The sequence below is a fragment of the Cynocephalus volans genome, chromosome 6, assembly GCF_027409185.1.
Source record: "Cynocephalus volans isolate mCynVol1 chromosome 6, mCynVol1.pri, whole genome shotgun sequence".
In the NCBI taxonomy this organism is placed as follows: domain Eukaryota; kingdom Metazoa; phylum Chordata; class Mammalia; order Dermoptera; family Cynocephalidae; genus Cynocephalus; species Cynocephalus volans.
The window spans coordinates 93,295,132-93,312,489 of NC_084465.1; the positions used below are offsets into that span (position 1 = coordinate 93,295,132).

Here is a 17,358-nt window from a genome sequence, read left to right on the forward strand (position 1 = left end):
GGTCAGTCGGGGGCCCTGGTTCCTTTTTCAGTGTTGCTCCCCACCCCTCAACCCCCCTACTGTCCCTGTCTGCATTGTAGCTGGGCCCAGCATTTGGGGAGGGTGAAAGAGCTGGCGTGGAGAACATGCTGTGCCCTTGTGGACAGGGGCTGCCAATGTGGCTCATGCACATTCCATAGGTGGGGACTTCATCACATGCATCACCTGAGAGCAGGGGAGACCGGAAATGTCATCTTTCGGTGGGCATGTGTGGACCAGTTAAAACCATCTCCATGGCAGAAGGGGAGAGTGTAAAGATTGGGGGGCCAACTCCTCCCCTGCAGAGGAGAAAGCCATTCTCAACTATGCCAGTAGATTTGTGGGGGGCTTTGTCCCCTGGATCCGAGTGCCTAGCACAGACTGGGTGCTCAGCAGGTGTTTGTGGGGTAGAAGAATAAAGAATAGGAAGATGCAGGCAGGGAGGCAGGGTCACCCTTGGAGGCTGAGAGCCGTGCTGTAGGTAGGGGAGGGGAATGAGGAAGGGCAAGCGGTCTCTGCTCTGCCCACCGCACTGGACTTGCAGGGTTTATGCCTTTCCTTCCTCTCCAGCCCACAGACACCTGGGGGCCGGCCAGTGGCTACTGTGAGTGGGAGGCCTGCAGTGCTGGCCCAGAAGCACCATGGCTGCTGTTGCATGGGTCTCCCTGGCTGCTCTCCTCCTGCTACCTGTGGTAAGGGCCCAGGACCCTCCCTTCCATGACCAGTTGGTGCCCCAAGCTCACTTGAGTCCCCACGCCTGAGAACCCTTGCCTTTTGTGTGCCCTCAGCCAAGCTCTTCACCTGGCTAGTATCTCTGCTAGCACCACCACTGGACCATCCAGAACCTTTGTGCAAATTAGAAAAGCTGCCCCTTCCCCAAGACCCCGTACTGATTTGACCAGAAATTGTTATGAAGTTTACAAATCTTATGATGGTGATATGTGTGGCAACCTTCAGAGTTGTACGGTACACAGCCTGCTCAACTGTATGCAGGAGCCCTGTTCAGGACTGCAGAAGACTTTTGATCTTCTAGTCCCAGCCCACAAGGTCCTGCCTGGTTAGAACTCAGAAGCCTGCCCTCTGCTCATGTCTCTCCCTGGGCAAGGGTGGAGGTGGGGAGTGGGAATGGAGGGTTCCCAGTATTGGCCTCACCACTAGATCTGGGAGCTCAGACCAGCAGTGGGTGAGGCTGTCCTCAGAGCCCTGGGTCCCAGTCCTGCCTGTTCTCTGCCTCTGTGTGTGACCATGGGCAATCCTGTTCCTCTCCCTGGTAGCCATCTGCACATCTGTGAACAGCTGGGATTGGTCTGTATCCCTGAACATGACCCTTGACAGCTCAGATACTTTGTTATGACATTCCTCTAGGGAACCATCCCTGCCCTGGGGGTTTGAGTTAAAGTGACACTACTGGGAGGCAGCTGTCATGACAGCAGTTCATGGACCATGAAGCAGCTTGGTCCTGAGCTGGAATCTTGTGACCTTGGGCTGGAGGTTCTTAACTTCTCTGAGCCTCAGTTTCCTCTTATGTAAATAAGAGTGGCAAGTAGGCCCCACTGAATGCTACCAGGGCTCCTTCGCCTGTAGCTTCTGGGGGTGCACTTCCTTCCTGAGCCCTCAGAGGAGAGAGACAATGAACTTTCTCACCCTGCCCTTTCCCCCGCCATTTGCTTGCTCCTCTAAAGTGCAGTAGTAGCCTCATGGTCTCTGGAGCCAGACCACCTGGTTCAAATCCTGGCTGTGCAGTCTACTAAGCCATGTGACTTTGAGCAAGTTACTTAACATTGCTTAACTTTCCACATCTGTGAAATGGAAAATGAAAAAAATAGTACCTACTTCATAGTACTTTTGAGACACACATGCGCGCATGCACGCGCGCATGCACGCACACACACACACACACACACACACACACACACGGCAGTCAGAATAACGCATGCACCTAGTAAAGTGCTATGTCTGTGTTTGCTAATATTCTAAGACTAAAACCCAGGAAAGAAATGCAGGAAACTGAAACCAGGGAGAAAGAAGTGGGATCTGCCTAAGGCCATGCATGGAGTTGATTAACAAGAAGGGCTCTCATGGTATCTGAGCCCCTGCTGCCCTGACATCTCTGTCACTCTCCTTTTCCTGCTTCTGCCCCTGCTGTCCCCCGGAACTGCCCCTGGGCTTGGGTAGGAGGGCTTGTAGGTGGACCTCCCTGCCCCTCCTACCATCCTTCCCTTGTGTCCCCTGCAGGTCACCACCATGCACTCAGACTGCATCTTCAAGAAGGAGCAAGCCGTGTGCCTGGAGAAGATCCAGAGGGCCAATGATCTGATGGGCTTGAATGATTCCTCCCCAGGTGAGCAGGTTGTGGGGAGGGCACGGCATCCCCTGCACATCCAGGCCAGCCTTCAGAGTGGTTTCCCAGCCTCTAGCCCATCTTGCAGAGAGTGGTGGAGGGTGCAGGTTTCTGGGACCTGCAGAAAGCCCTCTGGGCAATGGCATCCTGGATCTGCTCTGGGCAGTGACATTGGGGTTGTCCTCCTTGGAGCTGGTCTGCCTGGATGCTTTGGGGCTGTTCTGGGGGGCTGAATGTTGCTGCCTTCCTTCCCACGGGGCTGGGATAGAGCTGGTGCCTGGGCAGCGGCTGTCAGAGAGCTTGTTAGCAGCAGTCTGGGCCTGGCAGCAGGGACACAGCTGTTGCTGGTGGCTGAGCTGGAGAGCACCTGGTCAGCCCAGGGCAGGTGGTAGGGGGTTGTGTCCCATCTCCTCTGCTTATTGCATCAGAAGCCAGTGAAGAAAGTAGCAGCAGGAGCCCCAGTCCTAAAGCCTGTGTGGTGCAGTGCTTCTGCCAGGGCTGCTGGGAGCCTTTGGGGGCAGTGCTGCTTCCTGCAGGACCTTCAGCATCCTTAGCCTCTCCCTTTAAATGGCCATAACACTCCTGATCCCAGTGACAACCAAAAACTACCTCCTGACACTTAAAATGTCCCAAGGGAGTGGCACAGCCTTTGGTGAGAGCCAGTGGTCCTATGCAAATCCCATCCTTCTCACTCCCCCATGTGCAGAGGGGAAGCTAAGGCCCACAGAGGCAGAGGCACTCTCAGCTTCCCACCCATGGGGAAGTTGGAGATTAGGGGTGGGCATCCCAAGGCCTCAACAGCTTCACTTATGCCTCAGTTGCTAGAGGGCTGGCTCCATGTCTGCTGGAGGTTGGGGCTCTCTGCTCAGGCCAGAGGGATCCACTTTTCCCTCTGATCCTCCCAGCTATCTGAGCACCATCTGTTTAAGTGCGTGATTAATCTGCAGCCCATTTAAATGTAGTGGTCCCACTGGACTGAGCTCTCGGCCAGTTGCTTCTCGGTGAATATTATACTGGTCGTACAGCTACTCCTGGCTGGGGCGGCCTTTCCCTCTAGCCAAGCTCTTGCTCGGCCCTAACTGAGGCTGAAAGTGGATTCTAAGCCCCACCAACTAGGAAAACTGAATCAGGGGGACCAGATGGGTGCACAGCTGGAGGAAACCAAAAGGCTATCTGAAGAGTGCCTACCTGGTCCAGGTCTCTTGTTTGGAGATGGGAAAATGGAGCCGTGAAGGCAGTGACTGTTTAGACCACAAGGTGGTGTGTGGTCGAGGTGGGTCTGGACCCCAGGTGTCCTGCCTGGCATGTCTTAGATACATCTGGGGTTGAGCAGTAAAAGCATCTGGGGCGGGGAGAGTAAAGGTGGGGCAGAGGGTGGGGGCAGGGTCGCAGGTGAGCTGTGTGCTGTCTTATTGCACACTGGTCCCTTGAGCCCTGGGCTAGGAGAGGACAAGGCAGGGTTGCTCACCAGATGTCCTGGCAGAAGTGAGAGAGGCAGACGTAAAGACAGACGCCATCCGAGGAGGGGGTAGGCCAGGGCCGGGAGGAGGTCTCACTCCAGGCATGCTTAGGAGAGGAAGCTGTGAGTTCTCTGTGGGGAGGGTGGGGAAAGATCCTGGAGAAGGTGGAGTTGGAACTTGACCCTTGGTTCTCAAACCTGGCTGCACATGAGAATCACCAGGGGATCTTTCACAGCGATGTACTCAAGCCACAGCCCAAACGAACTGAGCCAGAATCTCGGGCCTGTCGTAGTCACCATCATTTTTAAAAGCTTCCTAGATGATTCTAGTCAGAAGCGAGAGCTAAGAACTCTGCTTCTGAGCTAGGCCCAAGGGGTGGGTAGGCATTTGGTGGCAGGTGAGAATCGAGGGATGGATGAATGGGAGAAGATTCTAGGCTGAAAGGACCACAGGAGCAAGAGGCCAGGAGGGAGGAGCCTGACATTTTGGGGGGCAGTGAGTAACCCTGAATTGGAGGGCTAGCAAGAGGGCGTGGCTGAAGGCCCAGGGAGCAGGAGTCTGGATATTTCATGTAGGGGACAGCAGTGGCTGGCTCCCACTGGGCTGCAGCTTCCCCCAGGACTGCACCCGGTCCTCCTCAAGGGCACGATGATCAGGGCCAGCCATGAGTCACCCCAAACCTCCACTTGGGCGGGAGACCCCCATCCTGTGGGAGAAACTCACCCACTGCCCATTCATTTACTCACCTGCTCACTGGCTCACCCTCTCACTTAGGTCTGCACCCTCTCGTTCACTCACTGGGCTCACAAGAAGAGCTGGCATCTTAGGTGTCTGGCCTGGGTGCAGTGAGGACAAGGCCAGAGTAGGGAAGTGCAGAGCGAGATTTGCACTCCAATAGCCCTGATTCTGGCCCTAAGTCTCAATTCAGAGCTAGTGCTGTGGGAATTCATGGGGAGGAGGGGGCAGAAAGCACTTCCTGCTGGGCAGGGTAAATGCAGGTGGTGGGCTGGGGGCTGGGAGGGGTTTTAGGAAGGATGCGTTCATATCAGGCCTGTAGGATGGCAGGTGTGAATTCAACGAGAGGCAAGAGGTGAGGGAACAGCTCTTTTCTAACCCTGAGTGCCCAGAGGAGAGAGGAGGCTGTACCCTCCCATAATCTGCTTGAGGAGAGGGTCCCTCATCTCTCCCTACTCCTCCTTCCTTTGAGTCATAGGGTGGGGCTCTATAGGACAGAACGGGGGAGCTAATTAAGCAGACGCAAAGGGCAGCCATTAGATGTGGAAGAAGAGACTGAGGGCCCAGCTGGACCACAGCTCCATGGCTCTTCCTTGCTCTGGCCTTCAGGATGTCCTCTTTTAAAATGAGGGGTGTGAGATGAGTCATGTTAATAGCCAATACTTCTATACACTTAGTGTGTGCCAGACTGTGCTGGTGTTTTAGTCTACCACCACAGCAACCTAGAGGGTTGGTCTATTAGTACCCCTATTTTTTAGATGAGGAAACTGAGGCATAAGGAGGTTGTGTACCTTGAATAAGGACACAGTCCATTAAGAGGCAGACGTGGAACTTGGACTCCATCCAGCCTGTGCCTTCAACCACTGAGATACACTGCCTCAGAAGAACAATGTGCTTTGAGTCCCAGCCCTTTCCCCACCCAGTCACCAGCCATGGGACCTTTAAAAGGCACTTAACACCTTCATTTTCTTGTTTGCATAATGGAGGAAAGAATAGTACCTACCCCGTAGGATTATTGCATTAAATGATAAAATCTGTGGGAAATGCTAACGATAGAGTGTGGAATTTGCTAGGTACTCAACAAAGACATTGTAGTTATTAAGAGTTGTCATCTTACAGTGTCGACAGTCTCCAGGGTCTCCCATCTTCTGCTAGATTTGAGTTCTGGGGAATATAGAGACATCTCTAGGAAACAGGTCCGTGCTGTTTGGAACAATCTAGGAAGGCTTTCTGGCAGAGCAGGGAGGGATTAGGGACCAGGTCCAGGCTTCAGAGGCAGATGGAGAGGCATGGGAAGAGGGGAAGAAAAGTCCAGGTGGGGATAAGTTTGGATTACTTGCCTGTTACCTATGAAGTCCCACAGCAGGAAGGGTGGAGGGCAGGTGCATTCAGAGGTTCCAGAGTTTGTGCTCCTCACCATGCAGTGTGCACTGCGGCTCAGAAGAGCAGTGAGGACAGCCCCCCACCCCCAGTTTTCCACCTTGCTGGAGTGAAAGGTCATACTACAGAGGAAGTGGAAATGAGGCTGCGGAGGAGTGTTGGGGAGGGCCTTGAATGTGCTCAGAGGCCTGCACTTCTCTTCCCTATGAAAAGGCCAAAGGGTGTTTGTTTTTCTACAGCCTGGGATAGCAGGAGGTCTCAGCCTCTAGTGACCTTCTTGGGAAGGAAGAGGGCAGGGCAGGGCGAGGGGCGCCCCCTAGGGAAGGCTGACCTAAAGAATGTCCATCCTGGCTCACTTCAGGCCTGGGAGAGTTTATCACTGCAGGCTGAGGTTGGAGGACCCTTCTCAGGGGGCTTCAGAGCAGGCAGTTTCTGGGTGCCTTTCCAGGGCTCGGTTCCTGGGAGAGCGTTGACCTGCTGTCAGCTGCCTGGGGAGGGCCCTACTTTCCCTCCTGTGGCCCATACGAGCCCCAGGCCTGCTCCTAGGGGCATCCACGGCTGGAGCTGAGCTTCCTGGCTCCAAATTTAAAGACACTTCTGAAATATGGGCAGTGGCTCATCTCATGGCATTGTGCGGCACATTAAGGATGCTGCTGTTCAGACCCCTCCCCAGACCAACATCATCAGCATTTGGGTGGGGGGGCTCCATGGGCATGTGTAAGAAGCCTCTAGGTGATTCTAAAGTGTATCCAGGTTTGAGAGCCACTAGTTTGGCAGAGAACAGGATGCACCAGGGTGTTCCTGTGATCTTGGGCCATAGAACAGCCCCCCCAGGCACAGGTACACCAGGCTGGGAAGCTCACTTCTAGCCAAGAGTCAAATTTGAGAGTAGCAGAGAATCACAGGTGTGCATTATGTTGTTCATCTGTGCTTGGGGCGAACTGGGAGAGGACAGCTCTCCAGCCGTGCCCCTCCTCTGCACCTCCCCTGCCCAGGATGTCCCTAAACACACATCATGCATAGAAAGCTGGCCTGAGGTCAGCTGATGCCATTGAAACACTTGAAAATGAAAAAAGAAAGCCTGACAGCTTTTTGAGTGCCTGTGAGTGTGGACTCACCGTAGTGCTTTTATGACCACATGAGTATGTATCTTTTACACACTTTTAATATATTTATATATACGTTGTGTATGTCCCCATAATCTTTTAAATCTAGTTAGTAAATTCAGTCAGTTGGAATGAGAACTTTGATTTGTTAGAGGTGAGGTATCTATGACTCTGTGTGTGTGGTTGTGGATATGGGGGGTCCCCCGAAAGGCACCTGCATTCCCTAGAATCCTTGCTGCTCCTCCAAGAGAACATGGGCTGGCGACATATATGTGGCCTTCAGATTGGAGGCCAGAGACAGAGACACGCTAAGGGGGTGGCACCGGGCTCAGCAGGCAGCTGGTCAGCAGGCTGAAAGTCTAGGTAAGGGAGGCTGCATGGGGAGTGGAAGCTTTCTTACTGGGTCCTTTTGCCTGCAACGTCCCCAGCATGTTTTAAAGGTGTTTCTTGAGAAGAGGAGGAGGCCTGAGATGTATTTAATGGTTTTGTCCTTCATTCCAAACCCTTGAAGCGAAATGGAACTGGATCCAACATGAGCAGCTCTGCCATGTGACAGGAGAGGCAGAGGCCAGGTGTGGTCATAGCCGGCCGGTCACAGTGGGGACCAGAGCCAGCTCTGGGATGGGACCTAGGTCCGCTGTCCTGGCCAGGGAATGCCCTTTCTGCTGCAGTGCTTCTGTGGCCAGAGAGAAGGAGAAACTGGCCTGTGTGGGAACTGTGCAAGGGAACTGGCTCCTCCGCTCCTCAGTGTCCCCAGGCTTATGTAGCCCACAGCCACTGCCTGCTGGGCCAGCCACTTTGTTCTCTCTGCTTAGCCCAGGCCTGCCGCGGGCTGGCGGGACCTGCCGCACCTCCTCTTTCAGAGCTGGGCTTCCATCAGCCTGGAGTTTCCCTGTGTCTGAGCAGGGTTGGTTGGTGAGGTCCTCCCTGATGTCCCCACTCTTTGGAGGAGATGGAAGAGGTAGGTCTGGGGCAGCTGGGGCAGGTGCGGGAGAGGTTTGGAAGGAGGATCTGGATGCCTTCTCATAGCTGTTCTGACCCAGTCTCTGAAGCCAGTCCAGGACGCCAAGTGCCTTGAACCAGCCCCCTCTACCCTCACAAGAGGGGAGAGGCCTAGAGGAGGGAACCACTTCAGGGCTGGGCCCAGGCACCCCAGTCCTGGGAGCAGGAGGAGTTTCTTATTTCAGGGACTGAACAGGTACTAAGCATGGGGAAGCTGGTGTCTGCAGGGACTCTTGCTCTCAGGCACTGACTCCCTGCAGGGCTCTATGCCAGATGTGGTAGAGGGGTCCCTTTCCACTCACACCTGTTTCCTTTAGTCTGGTCATTCTCAAACCCAAGTGCGCCTGAGTCTCTCCTGGAAGACTTGCGAAAACACAGACTGCTGGGCCCACCCCAAGTGTCAGATTCAGTAGTTCTGGGTGGGGCCCGAGCAGCTGCATTTCTGGCAAGTTCCTGAGTGCTGTTGCTGGTCTGAGGTCCACACTTTGAGAACCATGACTTCCAAATGGGAAGTCATCTTTAGTCCTACCTAAGGCTCCAGCACTCAGCTCAGAGGGAAAGGGTCCTTACTTTATGGAACAGAAACATTGGCTATAGAGTACGTTTTAGTAAATGCAATCATTTTTTACCCTTGAATTGTGTGCTGAAATGGGGGCCTTGTTCTAACCCTTTGGTAGATTCTCGCAGCAAGGACCAAGGCTTTGTCTGAGTCTCTTTGGTGCCTCTGGTCTCATGAGTTTTGAGCACTGTGTGGACTTGGACAAAATCATCACCATGACGACCCGAGATTAGCTCCTGATTTTGTTCCCGTGGAAGGCTAATAGCTCTTGCATTCTCTCTCCTTCAGCCTGCCTGAGCGGATGCTCCCTCCCGCTGTCACAATTTACTACCACTCCTGGGCTACTTTGTGCATAATATCTGAGACGGGAGCAGCCACAGAGAGTATACACAGTGCCTCCTGCTGAGCAGGTGCCTCTGCCCATTGCCTGAACTCCTCTGACCAAGTTCTACAGGGGGCCTGTTTGCAGAGCCAGGAGGGCCTGGGAGGGGCTGGTGTGGAGCTGAGCTAAAAGGGAGAGGTGAACAGGAGGGGTTGGGGATTGGTGAAGTCTCGGGTACAGGACCTATTCTGATCTCCATTCCCTCTGGGGGAGGGAGAGAAGGAGGGGACCTTGCCCTTGGCTGTGCTTGACCATATCCTACTTGAAACATGTCTTCCTGGCTGCTGTGTCATGAGCCTGCCCTGGTTTTCCTCCTCTGTCTTCTTTGCCCACTCCTCCTCTGAATGTTGGTGTTCTTCTGCTGGTGGGGCTAGGCCTGTTCTCCCCTCCTCTCTCGTTCTCTGATCTATGCTCTCTTGTGAGACAAACCACCCTGTCCACAGCCTAACCAGCATCCCTGTGCTGCCTGCTTCCAGCCCTCTGCCCCAGTTCTCCTCTCGACTCCAGACTTTGATCTAACTGCCTGGTTGACAGCTGTCTCCGCTTGGCTATGAGCACCATCTGAGAGGGATCATATCCCAGACTAAACTCTTGATTTCCAACTTGCCTAATTGCCTCACCATCTGCTTCTCACCCAGCCCTCCCCAGTGTGGTATATGTCCCATCGACCCACCCACCCTCCCACCCATCCATCCACCCACCCACCCATCTAGACACTCAAGCCAGAAACCTGGCTGACTTCCTGGGTACCTCTCCTCTCCAGTGTGTTAGTCAGGTTAGCCTAGACTATGCTGTAGCAATAGTCAATATCTTAAATCTCAGAGACTGAGCTTAGTGACATTTCTCGCTTGCACATGTCACAGGCCAGTACAGTCAGCAGAGGTGGGAGGTGGAGCTTGACTTCACACAGTCATTCCAGGATCCAGGCTCCTTCCCTCTTGGAACACTGCCTCCATCAACACGTGATCTCCAGAGGTGCTGCAGAGAGCGAAGAGAGGAAGGCAGTAGACACCTGTGAGGCCAGTTACCCACTCACTCACTTCTACCCCCTTACTACTGGTGAGAAACCAGTCACATGGTGCAGGCAAGCACTAACTGTCTCTGGCATGCTTACTGCCATGTCCAGCCAGTCTGTCACTCACTGAGCCCCGTCAGTCCTGCCTCCAGACTCGAGCCTTTATGGGATTGCTCTCCATCTCTGCCACCATCGCTCCAAAGCAAGCCCCTTTGTTCCACTCCTGGACCACTGCATGTCCTGACAGGTCTCCCCGTGTCTGTTTTTCTGCCATTGAAATATATCATTTTTCCCACACATCCAAATCAGACCATGTGTCTCCTCAGCTTAAACCCCTCCATAGTAGGCAGAATAATGCCTACCCCTGCCAAGAGATGCCCACATCCTAATCCCCAAAACCTGTGAATGTGTTGCTTTCTATGGCAGAAAAAACTTTGCAGATGTGATTAAGTTAAGGATCTTGAGATGGAATGTTCATCTTTGGTTATTTGGGTGGATCCAGTATAATCACAAGGGTCCTTATGAGTGAAAGAAGGAGGCAGAGAGTCAAGGAAGGAAAGAGATTTGAGGATCTTACTGTGTGGACTTTGAAGATGGAGGAGGAGGCCACGAGCCAAAGAATGTGGGTGGCCTCTTGATTCTGGAAAAGGCAAGGAAATGGCTTCTCTCCTAGAGCCTCCAGAAGAAATGCAGCCTTGCCAACACATTAATTTTAGACTAGTGAAACCCATTTTGGACCTCTGACCTTCAGAACTATAAGATATTGAATTGTGTCATTTTAAGGCACTGTTTGCTTACAGACTTACAGCAGCAATAGGAAACTAATACACCGTGAGATGGCTTCTCTTAGCATTTAGCATAAAATCCAAAATCATTAACATGACCCACCAGACTATTAGCTCTGAACAGGCAGAGACTGGGTCCTTTTTATTCACCCTGTATGGAATAAAAACTCTGCAGTGTCTGGCTCAGAACAGGCACTTAATAGTTCATGAATAAATGAGTGAATAAAGGGGAGAGAACAAGGAAAGGGAGAAGAAAAATGGGTAAAAAGAGATGGGAGAGGAAAAGGAGCAAAGGCATCTTGAAATCTTCCAGCCCCAGCAAAGCTAGGCTTTGTTGAGACTGCAGTGTGAGACGTATGGGGATATACAAGCTGGGTGTGTTCTGTGTGAATGGAAAGAAAATAAGTTGCTGTCTTTAGTCAGAAAAACCCAAGGCTTTCTCAGGAGCACAGCTCCTGTCCTCCTAAGCTCTGGGAAAAGAGCCCCTGGGAGGATTGAGCTCCAAGGCCCCTGAGGCCAGAGCAGGTCTCATTAGAAGGGGGAGGAGGTGAGGCCCACTTCCTGTCTGGTTTGAGCTGGGAGGTGTTAACTGCAGAAATGTGCCCTGGGGCATTCTGGGAAGTCCCAGTGATGTGGGCCAGGGGTGGGCAGAGGGCTGTGAGTGCCCCATGGGGTCAGGGATATTGCCCCTAGACCCAGACACTGAGATTTGGGCCCTGGGGTCATGTGGTCTCTTTCTAGGCTTCTCACCTGCCCTGGTGCTGCAAGAATTGCCCCAGGACTCTGGGGGACCTGAGGCTGGGGGCATAAGGAGGTACCAAGAGTTGCCTGCAATCCTGAGAGTTCCCAGGCCCTGGAGTCGAGCAGGGGGAGCCTTGGCAGATGTCGCTTAGCAGGCATCTCCAGAATTGAGCTCTGGTCACTCAAGGAGACCAGGTCTTGGGGCTTTCTGTGCAGGTTCTGAGGAGAGACCCTGTCCTTTCCCTGTGCTCTGCCCTCAGATGTAAACTTCACGTCCTTGTCTTGTTTTCTCCACTGCTGTAACCCTGGTGCCTAGATGGTCCCTGGAACATGGTAGGCACTCAGTAAATAGTTGTTAAGAGAATGCATCCCCCACCTGCCTCTGCACCTCTGACCTCCAACTCCAGAGCCCCCTTCTCCCCGCCTGCCACCCCCACCTGACCCCTGCATTCCTCCCTGCCCCTCAGCCCTCATGACCCTGCTCACTCTGTCCATTGTGGCCCTGACCTCAGCAACATCAGCTGGCAGTAGCAGCTGGCTGTGCCAAGGCCTAATGTTCCACATTACGCTAGCATCTGTTGGCTGGGGCTCCCGGGGCACGGGCCAGACAGTGCCATGCTTCACGGTCATTCCACGGTCAGCACGGGCCACAGCAGCCAAAGATATGTTGTTGGGTCTCCTTCAAGGACGTGATGTCACAGCTGCATGCTGCTATATGTCCTGCAGTAATGGGTGGACAGGAATTGTGGATAACTGGCCCGTGCTGTGTGACCTGGGACCCCCCCCCCCCATCTTCCACTCAGTGTCCTTGCCTTCTTGGTTGGTTGTGCTCAGAGCTTTCTGTGATGCTTCTGGCTCCCAGACACTGTCATTCTGTGAGCAGATTGCTGTAGGCCAGTGTGACTGGGAGTGAATTCCAAATAGCGAGGTCTGAATTCAGAGAGATAGGGTTTTTTGCATCCAGAAGCTGCCGATGCCTTCTGGTCCAAACAGCACCTGAAAGTCCGGACCCCAGCAGACAGATGGTGAGCTCCCGGGGCCTGCCGCAGCCCGCTTCCTTGCCTGGCATCTGCCCAGCTGACCTCTGGGACCTGTCAGCAGCCATCCCCAGGCTTCCATATCACCTTGAGGTTCCCTGCTTCCTTTCCCCACCTGGGCAGTGACTCCCAGGGAGTCCTCACTGAAGCAGAGCAGTGAATGAAGATAATAGCAGTGAGCATGCGCTGAACAAGCCTGGTGCCATTCTGGGAGCTTTACAGTATCAACCCACTAATCCTCAGAGCAGCCCGTGAGGTGGGATGCAGGGGGTCACCGCTGTCCCTCTCCATGGCCATCTTTCTGGACCCCTTGGCAGAGGCTGTTCCCTTTCCTGCAGCTCTGCTGCCTGTCGCTCTGTACTTCTGCCCCTCCCCGCACCTGTCATTCTCTTGATGGCATCACTGCCTGTGCTTCCTCTGCTCACCCCGTAACTATGGGGAGGCCATGGGTCCCTCCTGCGTGCTCTCCTCACTTTCCATCCTTGCCCAGGGTGAGCGCTGTCATCCCACAGCCTCTACCACCGCCTGTGTGCTGGAGTGTGAGGGCAGGGGCCGCAGTACCATGTTAAAGGATTGAGGTACTAGGGCTACTGAAAGCTTTTAATTGGTGGTGGTGGTGTGGGGGGGTATGTATATGACACGGCCAGATATCCATTTGGAAAAGCTTAGGGTCATAGCTGTGTGGGGTTGAGGGAACTGTGGTCCCGGGTTGAACAACAAGCACCTGGCCTTGGTGGCGAGAGGGCGTGGAGAGTAGGCATGGGTTCCACCGTGCGGTCAGCCCAGTGGGACTCGACTTGGCACAAGTAGCAGGAGCAGATGAAGCCAGGGAGCTCCCAGCTTTCTAGCTGGGCTGAAACGGAGTGGAGTTTTAGTAGGAGAGGCCGAGCATGTGAACCATCCATGGTCCCTGCAGGCAGGTGGCCAGCAGCCACCCGGCCACGGGATCAGCCCTCTGGGAGTTCATGGGCCCGAGGGCCAGGGATGGTCTCTGTGCAGTTTTGTGACATCTGGGAGCAAGGTGAGCTCGTGCCAGGCAAGGGGGGCAGGACAGGGCAGCCGCCAGCACCCGCGATCAGTCTGGTCGGCCAGGGCGTGACCCAGTGAGGGCTGGGTGGTCTTTGGATTTGGCAGTGAAGAGGTCACTGGTGACCTCAGCAAGAGGCGGTTCAGTGTAGAGAGGGACAGAGCTGGCCCGGCAGGGATGGAGCCTGAAGGGGAGGTGAGGGGGTGGCAGTGGGCACATAGGGAGCTCCACAGGTGGGGTGCGGGGGCGTCAAAATTTGGTCGTCATATTTGACATCTTCGTATTTCTCACAAGGAAGTCACCAAGTCCTGATGACTCCTAAACGCCCCTCAGTCTGTCCGTCCCTTCTCTCCCTCAGCCCATCCCTGCGACGCTGTACTGGCCTCCGAAGTGCTCCCTGCCTCCTGTCTCTTCCCGCTTCTCTGATGGCCGTCCCTTTTCTCCACCTGATGGACAGACTTATGCTCTTCCCTCCAGTGCCGGCATCACCAGCTCCCCTTTCTAGGCCTACCCTGGGAGGCCAGGGGTTGGGGGCAGCAGCCTGGGCCAGCAGCTCCTGCCCCTCCCCAGGGAAAGGGAGGGTCTGCCGAGGAGGGGGTCTGAAGCAAGCGAGACCACGCTATGCTGGAGGAGGCGAGGAGAAGCCTGGAGCCGCCCAGGGTGACATGGGAGGCGCTGCCACAGAGATGCTGGTGCTTCTGCACTCCCGGCAGTCCTGCTGGGCCTATAGGGCTGTGGGTGGGGCAGTGGTGTGAGTCAGGGGAGGGCTCCCTCCCTGCCCTGGGAGCTCCTGAGTGGCTTGTGTCTCCACTCCTTTTTGGTGTCCTTCCAGTAAGGGCTGAGCAAACCTCCATAGGAAGTCTTGCCTTCTCTCCCCTGAAACAGCTGCCCACCCTCTGCGAGGGCCTGGCTTGTGAACACACACACATGTATTTGTGTGGGTGGTGGTGTGCGTGTGTCCAGTGTGCGTGTGCATGTGTGTGTGCATGTGTCTGCGTGTGCCTGGGCCCCCACTCACTGTGGTTGTCTTCCCCACAGGCTGCCCTGGGATGTGGGATAACATCACGTGTTGGAAGCCCGCCCATGTGGGTGAGATGGTCCTCGTCAGCTGCCCTGAACTCTTCCGAATCTTCAACCCAGACCAAGGTGGGTTTAGCCCAGATTCTCTTCAGAACACACTCGGTCCAGCCTGTTCCCCCAACTTGGCCCCAGACCCTCCTGGGAGACAAGTACCTGAGACTGTGGGCAGAGATTTCTTGCTCCAGAGCTCGCAGCTGGTGGGGAGGATGAAGCCACAGACACTAGTGCATACATGGGGACATAGAAGCATTCTTTTGATGCGACGTTGTGCCCAGGTGCATGTGGGATGCGTCACTGTGTGTGGGAGCAGGGCTGTGCTCTCAGGCGTGGGGGTCGATCTGGCTCTGTCACTTACTTCCTAGGGACCTTCAGCAAGACAGTCACCCCTCCAGCCCAAGTCCCTAGTCTGTCCCATGGGAATGTGGCATGGCTCCTTCTCAGGGTGTCTCTGTGAAAGTAATGTGAAGAAGTGAACACGGATGTCACAGTACAGGACCTGGTGCATTTTAATGTTCAGTAGTAAATGTTAGCTGATGTTATCGTGACTGTCACTCATACAGCCACTGAGATTCCCAGAGCCAGGAGAAACGAGTGGATGGGATCACACAATAAGACACCCTTGGGCAGAGTGCGTGTGGAGAAGGCAGCTGGACACAGGACACCGACCTCTGTCACAGTCCTCTGCAAATGTGGGCACAGAGCCCGGCCCTCACAGCAGGCTAGTGCATATTCACCTTTGCCAAACAGAGCATTCTGTGTGCTCACTGCCCTTAGGCAGCTGTGAGCGCTCAGGAGAGGAAGAGAGGGGGTCTTGCCCTTGGGGGCTCCTGGGCTTCTGGGGAGAGGATACTGGCCACACGGGAAACTGTGTAGTCCATGTCTTGCAGATGCTGGCTTGGGGTCAGTGTGTGGTGGCAACCCCCCTGTCCCCCACGCAAGGGCAGGCTGGTGGGCGTGGTTTCATGAAGGGCTGCATTTTCAGCGTGTCTGGTTTGCGGTTTCCAGGGCCATGGAAGCACTATGGAGATACGCAGATCCATGCGGGCATCCATGGGGTGGGCAGAGTGGCTGTGCTCTCTGACACGGGATGTAGGGAGGAGGGCAGGGGAGAGAGGGCAGTGCTCTGCCCAAAGGCGCCAAGCCCTAGTGGTCCCATTTCTGTTGGGGGTCGGAGGGTGGTGTCTGTGGGGAAGAGTGGCTGAGGATCACTTTTGTGGATGAATCTGTGGGCTCTTCCAGGCCAGTTTCTGCCCTTTGGCTGGAGCCTTGTGAGCTCCCACAGAAAGCTGGTGTCTGGCCAGTCCACACTGGCTTTCTGCCCCAGACCCTGGCCCTCCACTGCACCCCTTGTGGGTGTCAAGGGAGGCAGGACAGCAGGCTGTGGGTGCAGAGTGGGGCTGGGCAGGGAGGGCTAGTGACGCTGGCTCCAGGCAGGTGATTCACCAAGAACCACCCCCCGCCACTGAGCCTGGGCTGGGCCTTGGTTTGAGAAGTTTGAGAAGGAGGGGTGGGACCTCTTGAAGGGATCAGAGGGGTCTGAGTTGTGTGTGGCTGTGGGCAGGTCCTATATGTCCCGGCCTCAGCTTCCTCCTTCACCAGCCTAAAGCTTAGGCTCATGTCCTTCTAGAAGTGGAGCGTTTCCAAGCTCTGCTCCAGCACTGAGTCCTGCCTGCCGCTGTCCCTTTCCTGAGAGGCAGAGGCAAATTCGCTTTCAACGTTCCAACAGTTTTGACTCCCTGGAGGGGAGGGGCTTGCAAGAGGTGGCAGAAGGAGAGAATGGCACATATTGGGGTCCCATCAGGACTAGAGAAGGTGGGGTTTATCTGTGATACACCCCACAGACCCTCTGCACCCCACCTCTGGGGCCTGCCAGCCTCACTATCCACCTCCAGACGTCCTTCCAGCCCAGAGGAGAGTGGCGCTTGAACCCTCCCATCCTGAGGGGTTGGGGGCTGGGTGTGACCCAGGTCAGGCTAGGGGGTGAATTTCAAAAGGGGAGACAGGCAGGGGAGTGCTGCAGTGAGAGGTACAGTGTGAGTGGAGGGAAGACAGGAGCTGGTGGCAGCTGGTGATTCAGCCGGTGCCTAATTCATTCCTATACAAACCAATGTAATCACTTCCTCCCTTCGTGCACTCCTTCCATTCAGTCATTTATTGAAAGTTTGTTGAACATCTACTCTGGGTCAGATTCTATGCCAAGACTCCTGCTTTTCAACAGTGACAACAAAAGGCAAAATGAATCAACAGTAACATGAGATTTTGTTAAGATACACTTTGCTGCAGACACCCTCCCTCCACGATGGCACCATGAATGCGGTGTTACTTACACCTGCTTCTGAATGGTTCATTAAGGCCGGGCCTTTTGGCACCTCTGTTCACAAGCTTGATTGGTGAGACTTGCCTTAAGTACTTAGAAGGGAGAGAACGGAATTTCTCATTTTATTTCTTGGTTCTCAGGTAGCTCATTATGGTAGTTGTGGTGGTGCAGGATGTTGGAGATACTGGAGATACAGGAACATCGACCTCTCTCCTGCTCTCCCATGCCTCTGCCCATTTCTGTTCTGGAGGTAGTGGTAGAAGTCTCCAGTGTCTGGTTGCTCCCCAGCTTGGAGTCCTCATGCCTTCTGGGCCCCCCGCAGAATCTCCCTGTAGAATTTGAGGATGGGGAGGGGGAGGAAGTGAGCAGCAGG

The 17,358-nt window shown here is 54.6% G+C and overlaps 1 protein-coding gene across 4 annotated transcripts in view; it reads left to right on the plus strand.

The window, feature by feature from the left end:
• Positions 1 to 609: 609 nt before the first annotated feature.
• The window catches only part of ADCYAP1R1 (ADCYAP receptor type I), a 40,468-nt gene continuing 23,719 nt past the window's right edge, over positions 610 to 17,358 (plus strand). For 3 of the 4 annotated variants that reach the window (XM_063099363.1, XM_063099364.1, XM_063099365.1), the window contains exons 1-3: positions 635 to 710; positions 2,254 to 2,359; positions 14,627 to 14,734. In XM_063099363.1, coding sequence (XP_062955433.1) covers positions 660 to 710; positions 2,254 to 2,359; positions 14,627 to 14,734 — 265 coding nt within the window. In that variant the 5' untranslated portion in view covers positions 635 to 659. Of the gene's footprint in view, positions 711 to 2,253; positions 2,360 to 14,626; positions 14,735 to 17,358 lie in introns of all 4 variants that reach the window. The other variant, XM_063099366.1, reaches the window with a different exon arrangement.